Below are 15,905 nucleotides of genomic sequence, written 5' to 3'. Positions count from 1 at the left end.
ACTTGCTTGGAAACACGTGAGGAACGCTCTTGTCAGCTCTTCATAGCTGCGGATGGACCATGGCCGCAAGTTCGACATCCGTACCAGTGCAACTCCTTTTAATAAGGCTATGAAGGATCAGAACAGAATGGCGCCTGACCTACCATGAACTGTCATGGCCGAGCTGTAGTACAGCAGATGATCATAGGGATCTGTGGTGCCGTCATATCCATTGAAGACGGGTATCACGAAATTTGGAGGTAGCTCGGCTTCTATCAGTTCGTCGGATAGTGCATTATGGGCCGGAGTTACAATTATGTCAGCCGGGTGCCTTTGCCTCTGCATTCCTTCTACTTACTCAGTGAGGCATTGGATGTGGCTCTCCAGGTCATCCCTTCTCACCTCAGCTCGTTGATCCGGGGATCGTCGTGCCCTTTCACCTCTTCTGGGGCTTCTTCCTCGGCCTTGGTGACCACCAAGCCAATCCTAGCCTTGCCGTGGTGCGCCATTGGTTGGCTTGATGGGCGAGGTCTGACCCCATGGGGTTGATCTTGTCGTTCTTCTCTGTGCGGATGCGCGCCTATAGTGAGTCTTTGAGGTGATAGCTGGCATCTTCCTACCCAGGGTGGGGATCTATGGGCATTATGTGTCTCTGAACTTCGGTGATGCACGGGACAGTGAGCTCTTCCGTTCTGGGCAGGAACGGGGCCTTGCCTGCTCCCCTCGGTAGGAGAGAGGGGTGGTACCGAGTGAACAGTGTGTGACGTTCTGGCCGACCCCCTCCTTGCTGTTGATTAAGGGGTGACATTGTTGTCAAGAGATTCGTCGTTGAGTTATCTACCTAGAACAGGCCTAGGCGGCTGAGCTGAACTAGTCCGTGGCACTGGAAGTGTCGAGCAAAATTGGCATATGAAGTCCCGCACCAGTACATTTGTCGCTAACACCTGTAGTTGCAGGCTCTGCATCTGCTCTTCCATGTTTGGGTGAGTTACCCGAGATGATGGGACATGGCGAGATAGCTGAGGGTTCTGCTCGCGCTGATCCCCCTCTCCCTGGGCAACTTGCGCATCAGGCCTGGTTTGTTGGGGTCCTTGTGGAGGGGTCTCTGCTGGGACATTCTCCTGCTCTGCCATTGGTGGTGAATGGGGATGTCCAAGTGGTAACTCGCTGGTGAATCTTACTAGTGTTGTCGTAGAAGAAACGACCCTCTCACTCCTTAATTGCATTGGTCCAAGGTGACTTTTTATAACTGTTCCCACGGACGGTGCCAATCTGATGCGGTAAAAATTAACCAGATGACCTTCTCTGCAGTCCCTGGTGCTCTAGCCGACCTGCACAGAAGAGATAACAAGGGAGAGCTGAGCTGACCCGACGGGGGACTCTCCGATGCCTAAGTCAGATCTTTCCACAACAAATGCTCAAGAGAGCTTTTCCATTAAAAATGAGTGATTGATCGATCCCTCCTTATGGAGGCTTACCTTGGTATTTATAGGTTGCTGATGGAGAGAGAAGGAGGGGTGTTTGTGGAGAGTCCAGTTTAAGCGTAGAGTCCTTCAGGGGAGTGGCACTGTGATTCTAGGAATATTTCGGTTCCAGGGAATATTTGGAGAATATTCTCCATTGATCTCGAAGGTGCAAGTCGTGAGAGGGGTGGACGCCTCTGATGACGTATAGTGGATAGGGTCCTGCCCCCATGATCAGAGATCACGTCCCTTGAATGTAGGAGTGGATGTGTGCACGTTTTCTGGGTGCATTACTTGACTGTGCCGAGTCGAGGTGATAAGTTGGTCGAGCTGAGGTGACTGGTAGCACGGCCTGATGGAGGGCCAAGGTGGTAGCCAACCTGATGGAGGGTCGAGGTGGCAGCACGGCCTGATGGAGGGCTGAGATGGCAGCATGGCCTGATGAGATGCTGAGGTGGCATCACGGCTTGATGAGATGTCGAGGTGGCAGCACGGCCTGATGGAGGGCTGAGATGGCAGCATGGCCTGATGAGATGCTGAGGTGGCATCACGGCTTGATGAGACAGCACGGCCCGATGAGATACCAAGGTGGCAGCACGGCCTGATGGAGGGCCGAGGTGGAAGCACGGCCTGATGGAGGGCCGATGTGAAAGAATGGCCTAATGGAGGGCCGAGGTGGCAACACGGCCTGATGGAGGGCCAAGGTGACAGCACGACCTGATGGAGGGTCGAGGTGGCACCACAGCCTGATGGTGGGCCAAGGTGACAACACGGCATGATGAAGGGCCGAGGTGGCAGCAAGGCCTGATGGAGGGCCGAGATGGCAGCACTGCCTGATGAGATGCCGAGGTGGCATCACGGCCTGATGAGATGCCCAGGTGGCAGCACAGCCTGATGGAGGGCCGAGGTGGTAGAACGGCCTGATGGAGGGCTGAGGTAGTAGCACAGCCTGATGAGATACCGAGGTGGCAGCATGGCCTGATGAGATACAGAGGTGGCAGCACAGCCTGATGGAGGTCCGAGGTGGAAGCACGGCCTAATGGAGGGCCGAGGTGGCAGCACGGCCTGATGGAGGGCCGAGGTGGCAGCATGACCTGATGAGATGCCAAGGTGGTAGCACGGCCTGATGAGATGCCGAGGTGGCAGCACAGCCTAATGGAGGTCCAAGGTGGAAGCACAGCCTGATGGAGGGTCGATGTGGAAGCACGGCCTAATGGAGGGCCGAGGTGGCAGCACGGCCTATTGGAGGGCCAAGGCGGCAGCACGGACTGATGGAGGGCTGCGGTGGTAGCACAACCTGATGGAGGGCCGAGGTGGTAGCACGGCCTGATGGAGGGCCGAGGTAGTGGGTCAGTCTTGTTCAGGTTTGCATACACGCTTCAGCTGTGCTGAGGAAGGGAACATATTTTGCCTCATCACTGTTAAATATGTATTTCAATTAAAAAAGGTAAATGAAAGTGAAACGGTTTGAACTTAAAAAAAATAATAATAATAAGAAAATAAAAAAATTCAAAAAGAAGTCTAACGGTCAGTTTTTGCTTCACGGTGTGGTGAGCCTAACTTTTCAGGATAGGGACCTGATAGCCATTGCCAATGGCCAACAACAAGCATGAGTGAGTCGGAGCGGAACATTCCTCCTACGCTCTTAGGATGGCCACTGGGATTTGGGACCACCCTCAAGTCTCAACATCAATACTAGTTTTAACATTCTCTACTTGTCTTTGTTGTGTCGATTTTCATCCTTCCTTGTGCCAACGCCCAACGGAGAAGGCTCGATTTTCTCGGAGATCATAAAATCAAATTCTTATCCTTCTTTGGTTCTCACATATAAATAAAGGCAGAGGACAGACGCAGAATAGGAAGTACCGTAATTGCAAATTCTTATCCGCGCTCTGCATGCAAAGCTATTCATCTCTCTCTCTCTCTCTCGCTGTGTGTGAAATCTTTACTCTTCAGTGGATCCTTTGAAGGAGGTCTGTAGGATTTTGAGTTCGCTTGGAAAAATGGCGGCGGTAGTAGAGGGGCCGTTTCCGCTGGAGCTTCTAGAGAAGGAGAGTTCCCCTGAGCCATCAGATGCTGTGGTGTTCGTTGGAATCAGTTTGGCGTTGGGCGTGGCTTCGAGGCATCTCCTTCGCGGAAATGGAGTCCCTTACACGGTTGCCTTGCTCATAATTGGCATTGCTCTTGGGTCTCTAGGTCTGTTTAATTAACCAATTGAATTTTCATTCTTTAAATGCTTCTAGTTATGTGTTCTTGGAAGTTCATGCAATTCAACCTCCGATTTTTGTTTGTGCTTTAATGGTTTTTTTTTTCCCCCCTAAAAGGTCATTTGTATTAAAGAAGAAGAAAAGGAAAGAAGAAAAACAAACATCGTGGTCATTACCAGATTACAAAGAACAAACAACCCAATTAATTACTAACCCTTGCCCCCACCTTTGGCATGGCCATCAGCAGGGAAGGGGTTAGAAATCAAAAGGGATCAAATATAGGAAAAAAAAACCACAAAGAAGGATACACTAGGTCCCTCAATTGGGGTCTACCCTGACAATCGGCACACAGATTGTGTTTTATTGTTTTACTTTGTTGAAAACTGGTCAATTGGGTTGCTTGTAAGTTTCTCAATCTAGAAAGATATCAAGAGTTAGTAGTGCAGAAATGAGTGGATATTTGAAAATAGTTACTAGGATGGCATGAGTGTTGTACAGATGGACTGTAACGAAGTTGGCTCAGCGTATGTGACTTTGGGATGGAGCATGATGTATGCTAGTTTTGACTTTGGAATAAGAGTGGCACAGAATTTAACCATGCTGCAATTAGGAGACCCAAAACCTTAGTTAGTCTAATTAATGATTTGATTACACTGATTGTAATTTAGAGGTTGAAGATGTTTGGTGATTCCTGCACTTATTTAGACACTGAACTTTACAAAGATAGGATGATCTTGCTTCTATTCGTATTGATCATGCCTGTTTGACTGGGAGATTGAAGATGTTTGGTGATGTATGCTAGTTTTGACTTTGGAATAAGAGTGGCACCGAATTTAACCATGCTGCAATTAGGAGACCCAAAACCTTAGTTAGTCTAATTATTGATTTTATTACACTGGTTGTAATTTAGAGGTTGAAGATGTTTGGTGATTCCTGCACTCATTTAGACTTTGAACTTTACAAAGATAGGATGATCTTGCTTCTATTCGTATTTGTCATGCCTGTTTGACTGGGAGATTGAAGTAGTCATTTCTCAGCTTAAAACAAAAATGATCTTTGTTCAACTCCAAGTTGTTGATTTATGAGGTGATTTTCATTCATGTTTCTTATTACTTCTTACTCTGGCCTCTGCGAATGTTGATCGCAAAATGGTGCTATGCCTACGGATCTCATGCTAGGCTGTAATGCCGGGAAAATAATGGTCTTTATCAAATTTTATTGCTATTATAATGCCCATAATACTCTTATTTTGGCCATTAATAATGTCTAATACTAGTTTTAACATTCTCTATTTGTCTTTGTTGTGTCAGATTTCTGATGTGATTTTTCAACAGTGGGACTAAAAAGTAGAGTGAAGTGATCGCGGTCGTTATGTCTGTTGCAGCAATTATAATGGTCAAGGTTCCTGACAGTTATTAGTGATTTGGTTGTTATTTAAATCCTTGTTTGTATTGAGGATAAAATGAAAATATCACAAAAAAAAATAAAAATGTGGAGATTATTTTGTTGGAGTTACCACACTACATTCATATTAGTCTTCACGTAAACTTTGATGTTTATAAGACCTATAGTAGGAGATTGGATTTGAGAGGACAGGAAGAAGAGAGAACTGTAGGAGAGGTTCAAGGAAAAGAAAACTAGGGTTAAAGGGGGGAAGGAAGGGAGGAAACTTGTCCAAATGGCATGCAACTGATTGTTACCTGGCAAATGTCTTTCATTTCCTTGCATCAGGTAACTTATCTGATTTTGTAACATCACCCTTTACTTATTAACAAGTTGGTTTCTTGTTCTGTTGATTGTGTATTTGTTTGAAAAAATGCTTATCTTTTATCGTTGCTTGCGTTGCTTGTGGATCTTATATCTCTAAATCATTAATATGCAGCATATGGTACAAATCATCGATTAGGGAAGATCGGCGATGGGATTAGTCTTTGTAAGTTAAAATCGTCATCATCCGCCATTGAAATTTGTTTCTTGTCTGGTGGATGAGAAATATTTCTTTGTTGGGAGTTCTATTTCTGCCATGTGGAGCACACTTCTAAAGATTGTTATCCAATAGGTTGGATGATGATCCATACTGGTATTGGACTAAAACTGTGTAGCTATCCAAGACCAGAGTGGTCCAACGAGCAATCTGGATTGGTATTGCTCTGAGATGTTCCGTTGTCAATGTTGATTATTAAATCATTGATGTGGAGGGCTGATCGGTCATTCTGACCATTGGATATTCTCTGATTAGCCAATTTCTAGATTTCATTACTTATCTCACTGGCATGCCTCCACCGATTTTTAGATCTTTATTTGACATGTAGTGATGTCTGATTGGGGGAAACATGATGTTAAGTAATAGGGCATGGACAGGTGTCTGCATGGTTTTTAGCACAAACTGAACTATTCATCTGGCAAATATACCCACAGGACAAGAATGGATTTCTTATCCACTGGTTTTTTTTATTATTATTATTAAATATGTCGCAACGGTTAACGCACTATTGCACCGTGTTGGTCACAGGTTTGAAACTAGGAAACAGCCTCTCATGCGAAGCAAGGGGTAAGGCTGCATACATTTGTCCCTCCCAGACCCTGCAGTATCGGGAGCCTCGTGCACTAGGTTACTCTTTTTTATTAAATGTCACAAGCTTTTGCGAACTTTTTCGTCAATCGCAATTTGCCATGTGGGATAATATTAGGCAGTCTGTGTGATGTAGGAGGCTATTTCCCTGTAAGTGGTTAAGTTTCATCTCAAAACAAGAGGCGGAGTGCCTTAAAAGTGAGCTCAGAATGGGGGAAAAAAAAATACAAAGAAGCCATTACATTCCATTGCAGTGAAATTCCATTATTCTAAGTTTATAAATCTATAAACTCGGTTTCAGTGTCAATTATTTATTTTACTTGATTGAGGCTAAAACTTGGCCTCTAAGATGGGTGTTGTGTCCTCATATCACATGGACCCACCTGCACCCATCCAAGTTTACCCACGTGAGAAGGGAACATCACCTTGTGCATAGACAATATTTTGAGGGTGGATGTCTCCTTAATGTTCAGATAAACTTGCCTTAATGGCCCTACATATCTACCACGTGGCGTTCGTGACTTATTGGTTTTTCTTCCTGCTCTTGTGGACATGTTTTATACATCACCATTTCTCAATCAAGTTTGAGCTTGAACACAATTTCCCACATGGGGATATTATGTTTTAAAAACTGGTAAAGAACTTTAGCAACTTTTTTTTCAATTGTGGAATGAGGGTATTCACATATATGGGGGAGGGGGGTAGGACACAAAAATGACACATGGCTGATTTGAGGGGAGAGCTTCAAATCAAGAGAAGCCCATGGCTGTGCAAAGGACATTTTCCTAATGTATTTGTTTTTATTAACAATAATAGTAATCCTGGTAATTTTGTTGCTATTGCTATGTTAACAACAATTAATGAAGTATTGATTTATTGAAGGTGTGTAGCCTCATAAGAGGAGCCAGAGCCTTTTTGTTACCATTTCATTTTATCTAATGTGGTTTCTTGTGTTGATGAGCACAGGGGCAAATATTAATCCTGACCTTCTATTGGCTGTTTTTCTTCCTGCTTTTCTTTTCGAGAGCTCCTTTTCGATGGAAGTGCACCAGATAAAGGTTTGTTCTCTTTGTTTGTGTACAACTTAGGGACTTCAATATTCTAGTCAGGGTTTGGGAGCTATTTCTTCTCTCTCTCTCATCACGTGCACATTCACAAATGCATTTACACATTCACACATTCACATATGCATTTACACATCTCACACTCTTCAATGTGGGAATGAATTGTATCCAACTCTTTTGGTTGTTATGTAATCATATATTCCTTTTCCCCTTCTGCTTTCACAGAGGATATAACTACTAGATGGAAAATTCTGAACTTGACTGGGCCACTGGAAAGGGTAAAAGAACAGAAGTTAAGAAATCTCTTATTAGGTGATTGAACATACAAATATTAGAGACACTGCATAGAGGCATACCAGGTTAAACACCTAATGACTCCTAGCATGTAGAAAACAATGAGAAAATATATAGAAGTTGTTTAAGTTCACCATTGCTACTATCACAAAGAGAAAAGTTAAATTTCAGAATGGTTTGTGAATTTTGTCTTTATCATAGGGTTACGCTCCCTTGCCACTTCATGGATATGGACCAGCAAATGTGGGTCCATGTGATAGAGTAATCCACACCCATCTCACTGGTTAAATTTCAACCTGATAACAAGCATGTGAAGCATTAAAAGAGAGTTCAGAAATTATGAAGATGCAAAAAGTGAAACAACAAAACACATTTCCATCATGAGTGGTTACAGAAATGTAATAGTAGGGGCATAGTGTCACGGCGTCTAGGCAAACCAAGGTGTTTGGCACGGGGCCCTGGACGCCTAGAGACCCTTCCTAGGCGACCAAGGCGACACTAGTTGTCATGGCACCTGGTTGCCATGGTGGTCACCTAGGTGACATCAATGCCTTGACAACTGTAAGTAGGGGTGACTTTGGTATTGCCATAGGGTGGTTTAGATACAGAATTGATCCGCCTTGGAGATTTTCCCATCTGCTAGACACATTTGCTCTACGGTTTCATCAGCTGAAGCATAGTGTCAGGGCATCTATGTGATCTTGGGTGTAGGAGGAGGGAAAAAATCAAGGCGACACCAATAAGGGACCAAGGCACCCTTCCAGCGAAGGGCGTTTGGATGCATAGGCGACACCTTGACAACTATAAGCTGAAGTGTCTCTTAACTGGAAACCTTGGTCAGCTAACTCCTTGGCAGTTGCTGGCTTGACAGGGGGTAGTGAGTTCTCATATTGTGTTTGGGGAGGATCATCCTTTGTGAAAGCTTTTATTGATATATCTTGTTGGCCTTGGTTCACCTTTTTTTTCTCCCCATCCTTTGTGAAAGCTTTTATTGATATAGCTTGTTGGCCTTGGTTCACCCTTCTTATAATTTTATGTTGTTTCAAGATGCTTAGATGTGGGCTTTGGCTCTATTTTATCGTTGTATGTTATCTTCCTTTTTCTTTTAATAAAATTGTTATTTATAAAAAAAGTAGGAAAATAAAACAACAAATGAGGGTATTGTTGATGGGGTTGGGGAAGTTGGGGAGGCCATTGTTAGTTTTGCATCTGTGCTTGGATGAAAAGAGTTCGGTATGGGCTCACTTGGGTGGGGGAATTGATTTCCTATGTTTAGATTACAGAAGATTAAATGGACTCAACTTAATATTGATCTTCTCAGAGGCTAAGCTGAAGGTTAAGCCTACTATCTCAGGACTGGTGGTTCTGCAAATGACAGAATCAGAGAACTTGAATAACATTGCTGCTTTAGGACAGTTAATAGTTTTTATATAGAAGCTAATGAAGTGGGATTTCTCTTAATCCATCTGAGGTCACTCCCCATGTCCTAACTCCCTCATCTATGTCCATTTCCTCTCTGGCGGTTCCCCCCGTCGGAGATCCTCTCGTCCCCTGCCCTTCCTCCTCCTTCTCCTTCCCAACTCTGGGTCTCCATTGCCCATTCCTCTCCTGCCCCTCCCAATGCCGGCCATTCTCTTTTATTTGTCCCTCCCTCCACCATCCTTGACAAGAAAGTGGGCCTTTATCCTGTGGGTTTGCTTGAGGCTGAAATCTTCAAATGGTGCAACTGTCATTGGACACTTCCTTGGAGCTAGGCCTCCATTTCATATTGTTAAGTCTTCCTTTTCCAAACAGTGGAAGCTCCATGGTTCCTTATCCACTTACCTCTTGATTCATCTTTTACTTCTCTGAAGTCTTTGATAAGCTCATCACTCTTGAGGGTGGTCCTTGGCAGGTTGAGAAAAATCGATCTTCTTGTGCCATTGGGATCAATATACATCCCTTGCTAAAATAGAATACAAGCACATCCCCATCTGGGTCACCTTCCCGAACCTTCCTCTTCACTTGTGGTGTGCTCAAGGTTTAAGCATAGTGGGCTCTATCATAGGAAAGACCCTATTCTCCAATCAGAGAACCAAAATTATGGACCGCCTTGGATTTGCCAGAATATGTGTTGAAGCATCAGCAAAACATCCTCTACCTACAGTTGTAACCACTATGGACAAAGATGGATTTTCCTTTAATCAACCAGTGGGATACGAATGGCTCCCCCCCACTGCTCGATGTGCAAGATGTTTGGGCATTTATCCAAGAACTATGCTGCCACTCCTGAAATCTCTCATAAAGGTCAGTCTGTGCTAGCTCCTAAAGCCCCTGTTGAAGTTCCTTCTCTGTCGGTCCATGCTGAAGCGATCAAGCACTCTTTGAGATCTCCTTCCCTTTCCCTTAAGGGAAGAAATAAAATCCGCCGGCCTCGGAGGTGAAGTCGCATGGCCGTTCCTAACCCTCATGAAGGTCTCTTGGCCTTTTCCAGGCCTGCCTTTGCTGATCCAATGGTCCGCCTCTGTTTGTCCTCCAGTCAAAACCGCTTCTCTCTCTTGTCGCTCTTTGGTTTAGAGGATGATGACGAGATCCAATCACATCGATCGCTTTATCTGGCTTTTGAAGTTGTGGCCGCCTACTGTTGCCCCATCCTCGAGCAAACCCATCAATACTTGCTTCCCTCCTGGTCATGCTACTCCCTCAACCACTCTCCCTTGTGCCTCCTCCTCTATATCCCTAGTTGGGCCCTCCCTGCCTCTAGGAATCTCTTCTCCTCACTCCAGTTCTAACCCATCTCTTCCTAACCCCCCTTACTCTGGTCCTACTTTATCCCTTGTCCCAAACAACTCCCTTCTTACATCATCCCAGCTCCCCTTCTTATCTGCCAATCAGATTCAACTCCCTTTTAACGTAACTCCACCATCTTATTCCCTTCACCCGAACCACTCTCCTCTTAACCCACCTTCCTCGATTCAACATATCCACCCGACTACCCTTCGTCACAAACCTCGTGGAGTGCTTCTTCCCAACTTGACTTTTCCTCCTTCCTTACCCATCTCTGCTCTTCCCATCCATAGTTATTAAGGCGCTGGCGAGGTGCTGGTCCAAAGGCCGTAAGGCAGTAGCATGGATTAAAGACATCCGACCACATCATGAGATAAGGCATTATAAGGCGAAGCCTTAGACGCCTTATACACAAAGCGGGCGCCTTATGAATATTATACACAAGGCGGACGCCTTATACACAAGGTAGGTGTATGGTATTGAATGCACTTGAGATGCATGGGATCAGCTTCTAACAACTAAAGTACTCCACCAAAAAAACCAAAACACGATTCTCACAAAGGGTTTGGACTTTTGAGTCTAGGGTTTTGAGAAGGAAGAACCAGGCAACCAATCGTACCCGCAGGAACTCCTTCGATCTTCACCCGGCTTCTTCTTTCTTCTCCGGCAGCGGTGAGGTTACTCCGGCAAACAATTATACCCCCTCTACAAGTATGTTTTTGGCTTTTTTTTTCTCATCTTATTTCTTGTTCATGCTACGGTGAGTGTTTTTCTTTTCTTTCTTTTTTTTCCTTCTTTCTTCTCGCTTCTTTCTTCTTCTTTTGATACAATACCTTTTTTTTTCTTCTTTTTCTTCTGTTCGTCACTTCTTCATACGGTACCCTTTTTTTTTTTTTATTTTGTTCTTCATTCTTCTCTTCTTCAACCTACGATGAGCTCTGTACCCTTTTTTATTCTCTTCTTTCTTCTCCCTTCTTTCTTCTTTTGTTCAACATATGGTACCTTTTTTTCTTTCTTATGTACTTCAATTCTTCACTCTTCTTCAGCCTCTTGTTAACTTAACTCAGTACCTGTCTTTTTTTTTTTTTCCTTCTTTCTTCTTCATTCTTCTTCTGTTCTTTATACAAAGTACCTCATTTTTTTTTCTTCTGTTCTTCACTCTCTTGAAGACTACGGTGAGCTCTAGACCTATCTCTTCTTTTTTAAAAAGGTTATATGTATGTATATTGTATAAACACCTCAATCAATTTTACACGTTTTGGGTTAAGAAATTTGAGTTCTTCAAGAGTTTTGATGCTGTTGAGCTGTGAAAGCAGTATTGGTTCTTGAGAACTGATCTCCTTTTTCTTCCTTTCCTAGTTACCTAGTTTATTCACTTTATTGATTTGTTTTCTTGATGAATATCTTGCATTGGTATAAAGTATGAATCTTTAATATTTATTTAGCATATGAGTAATAGGATTCAACTAGGATTTGAGTCAAATATAATGGTTTTATAAAAAAATTACACAGGAACGCTTTATTCAATACGGCGACGCTTTATGTCCGCCTTATCGCTAAGGCACTCTAAAAGACCCTCAAACGCCTCTGTTGCCTTACCGCCTTAATAATTATGCTCCCATCTAGTCTCCTCTCCCCTTTCTGCTCTTTGTTCTACTGCAACCCAGCCATCACCCCCTTTCCTATTATGACTCCTGCCTTCCTCTACCCTGTTCTTCTCCCCTCAGTTTCTCCTTTATCTTACCTTGTTGGCTCCAAACCCCAGTCGCAGATGCATCCATTAGTTCGAGGAGTCCCTGCCTCAACCTCTTATAGGCATGGTTTTAGAAATCGACATATACAGTCAAAATTTCATAGGTTTCGACCGTATCACAAGAGTTCGATGCCATATGTCCTGTGATTTTAAAAAGTCACAGATTTTGACCCTGTATCTACTAGTTTTGATGAAAAATCCCATTTTTTGACCAAAACATGGGAAATTTTGACCAAACCACCTGGTTCAACCCTTTAGGTGAACAACTTCTATATAAGTTAGCTTGAAAAGAAACCAAAGGCTCCTATTAGTAGAATTCGAACCTCTCCCCTTACACTTTTTCTCTTAGGAGTGGAAAACTTCGGGAAACAATGAATATTTCCACTTTGTGACTAACAAAGTTGAATCTAAGGTTGGATCTTACTTGATTTACATAAGCAAGGTAGCTTGGACCAAAAAGGTATCCATCGTATGGTGTATATGCCGGTGGACCATCCTTTGAGAGCATTGGTTCATTTGGATATGGTAGTGGTTATGGATAGTATAATGGATCTTCTTCCTCATTTGAACAGGAGGGTACTTCAGGTGTTGGGTCATATTTGTTGATAATATCTTTGGGTATCCATCCCAACCTTTTGTCCCATACCCACAACCCATTCCCTAGGTTGGGATACCTAGCTGATGTTGATGATGCATTTTATAGATAGGCAGTGATAGACTACCAAAACAATTGGGCCCAAAACATATCATAGGATGCATATATGGTGCATTTAGAGGAGCGGCTGCGACATCTGCAATGGAATGCAGCTTGTGGGATGGAACTGCCTAAACACTCTTCTTGGAATTGACTTTTGAGTGTTGAGTGTTGCGTACTAAGTCTTGAGTGTTGACTGTTGAGAGTTGAGAGATAACTAATGATGATGTAATATTTTTATTTATTTTGGATCATTTGTATTATGTATTATGTATTGTTGTAGATTGTAGACTATATATAGTGTAGACTATGTAATTATGTAGTATAGTTTCAGAATTTCAGTCAACAACTTAGCATACACCAAACCTTTGGTTCACCACACAAGTATGACTTTATGTGTTTTTTTTTTTATAAAATTAAAATGTGAATGTGTTAGAAATGTCTAAAATAGGATGTACACAAAAAATCAGGTAAAAAAAAACACTGTTTGGTGGTCGAAACCTAAGTTTCCACCAAACTGGGAAAAATTCCCTAGTTTCCTTGAAATTTCCTAAGCTTCGACCGAAATTTCGGTTAACCTGGTTGAAACCCAATACCTTGAACCTTGCTTATAGGTACATGTACAATAAATCATTAAGTAATATCCCTAAGGACAGAGTTACTCTTATACCCATATTATAACACAAGATTTCCACAACAAATGTATAGAGTACCCAGTAGTAGATTTACGATCACCATCAATACCAGCTCAGTCAACATTTGAGTAACCTATAATACAGTATGACCATAGCGCTGATAAACAAGACCTTTTCTAGGAACACCTTTTGTTAGAGTTTGTGTATTAAGGGTACTTTGGGCATTACTTGTTTATATTATATGTGTCCTTTTTTACCTTTTTCCTCCCTAGGGAGGTTTATGTAATTCCTTATGATTATATTAGTGAGGCAATACAAGTGCGAGAGAATAGAATCCATTCTCTCACACGTAACATTCTCTTATAATTTCTCTTCTTCTCCTTCTCCTTTCATCCCCTCCTCTAGTCTTCTCTTCTTCTCTCTTCTTCTCTTTTTCTCTCCCAATCTCTACATTCTAACTTGCTATCAGAGCACTATAATCTTGGTTTGAAAGTTTTCTGCTCGCAGTTCCTTGCTTTGGAACCTTGGGTTACCAAGGGGTTCCAAGGAAGAGACCATTATGTTAAAAGCTTGAAGAACTCATAATATGAGTTTAATGAAGATCAATGTGAAGAAATAGAAAGCTTGGATATGTTTGGAGCTCACATTAGTTGCAAGTTAGAGATGAGGAAGAAAAAGAGAAGAGAAGAAGGACGAAATGGGAGAGAAGTTGAGAGAAGAAAGACATAGAAGATGTCAAATTGTGGGAGAGCATTTTGCTCTTCCCACCTATATTAGGTTCAAACTAATAACTTAGTAAAATTATATAGTCTTCCCCAGGGAGGTGAAAGATAAAAAAATAAAATACAAATTAAGAAAACTTAATATAAAGACAATTCCTAAAGTAACCGTATTATTTAATTTCCAACACTTCCCCCCTCAAGCTGGAGAATAAATGTCATACAATCCCAGCTTGGTTATGGGCAATGCTTATAGTGTTAGAGTTTATGTAATAAGGGTACTTTAGGAACAAGATTTTTATATTCTTGTCTCTTATTGTATTTTCTATTTTTCCCTTTTACCTCCCTAGGGAGGTATATGTAATTCCTTTCATATTGTGAGTGAAGTAATATATATGTGGTAGAGAATGTTTTCTCTACATGCAACATTCCACCATTATCTTCTCTTCTTCTTCATCTTCTTCTCCTTTCTCTTCTTCTCCAACCTTCCACTCTCTTATTCCCTTACTTTCTCTCCATCCTTATATTCTAACTTATAGATGCTTTGTCGTCATAGTAGAGTCACACAGGTCCTTCAATGCCATACCCTAACATAAGAACCAACCGACGCAACCAAATGAGTTCACAAACTCCATGATCCATTGCTCTGTATTCAGCCTCTCCACTAGATCTAGCTACAATTGGTTGTTTCTTACTCCATGTAACCAAGTTACCACCCACAAATATGCAATAACCAGATTTAGATAGTATGTCAGAGATGGATCCAGCCCAATCAGTATTGGAATAACCTTCTATCCTCAAGTGATTGATCCTGGCATACAAAAGCCATTTTCCCGAAGAGGACTTTAAGTATTTGAGGATGTGGTACACAACATCCAAGTGCCCACTCTTGGGCGCATACATAAACTGACTCATTACTCCCACTGCATGAGTAATGTCTGGGAAAGTCAAAAATAGATAGATCATCTTTGCCACTAGCCTCTGGTATTTCCCTGCATTAACAAGGGAAGGACCATAATTTTCTCCTAGCTTATGATTCTGCTCAATAAGAGAACTTGTTGGTTTATAACTCAACATCCCTGTTTCTTTCAACAAAAATAACAATTTTTCTTTGCCATATGTTGATTCCCTTCTTAGACCTTGACACTTCAATTCCCAAAAAATACTTCAAGTGCTCTAGGTCTTTGATCTCAAATTGTTTGGCCAAGTAGGCTTTTAGCCTAGTCTTTCATCATTGTCATCTCCAATCAACATAAACAATCAACGCTATGATGGTACTATTGCCTTACCGGGTAAATAATGTGTGGTCTGTTTGACTACATGTTTGCGGGTTAAGCCAAGGGCACCCCGTGGAGAATCTAGAGATGACAGAGATAGTCTCCTATGTGATTATTGTGGGACACTAGAGAGAGCCATAAGGTACTTTATTGGCCTCCTCCCGATACCTATAGTGGACCCACTAGAACACGTGGTGGTCGCAAAGGAGGATCTAGAGTATATACTATGATGACTCAAACTGTTACTATGGGGTCTCCACCTAGCATACTAGTAGAGCACAACTCCCTTACTAGGGAGAATATTGGCATTCCATTGAGTCATGTCACAGCTGGTTAGCTCTCATCTTCTTCACTTACACTGCCAGATTATTCAGCTTTAGCTTTGCAGGTCTCCACATCTGCCCCTTCCACAACTCCATCTTGGGTTATTGATCTAATGACACTAACTATATAACTGGTACATCCAATTACTATGATTCCTA

General features: G+C 42.5%; 1 protein-coding gene across 1 annotated transcript in view; it reads left to right on the top strand.

Annotated features, from left to right (window-relative positions):
- The first annotated feature begins 3,053 nt into the window (after positions 1 to 3,053).
- The window catches only part of LOC122064993 (sodium/hydrogen exchanger 8-like), a 39,068-nt gene continuing 26,216 nt past the window's right edge, over positions 3,054 to 15,905 (top strand). The window contains exons 1-3 of the mRNA XM_042628790.1: positions 3,054 to 3,638; positions 5,532 to 5,582; positions 7,188 to 7,279. Of these exons, the coding sequence (XP_042484724.1) occupies positions 3,446 to 3,638; positions 5,532 to 5,582; positions 7,188 to 7,279 (336 nt within the window). The 5' untranslated portion in view covers positions 3,054 to 3,445. The remainder of the gene's footprint in view (positions 3,639 to 5,531; positions 5,583 to 7,187; positions 7,280 to 15,905) is intronic.

This window comes from Macadamia integrifolia, unplaced genomic scaffold (genome assembly GCF_013358625.1).
Source record: "Macadamia integrifolia cultivar HAES 741 unplaced genomic scaffold, SCU_Mint_v3 scaffold1846, whole genome shotgun sequence".
Classification (NCBI taxonomy): Eukaryota; Viridiplantae; Streptophyta; class Magnoliopsida; order Proteales; family Proteaceae; genus Macadamia; species Macadamia integrifolia.
Note: the sequence above shows the minus strand (reverse complement) of the source record. Positions and strands in the feature narration are given on the sequence as shown.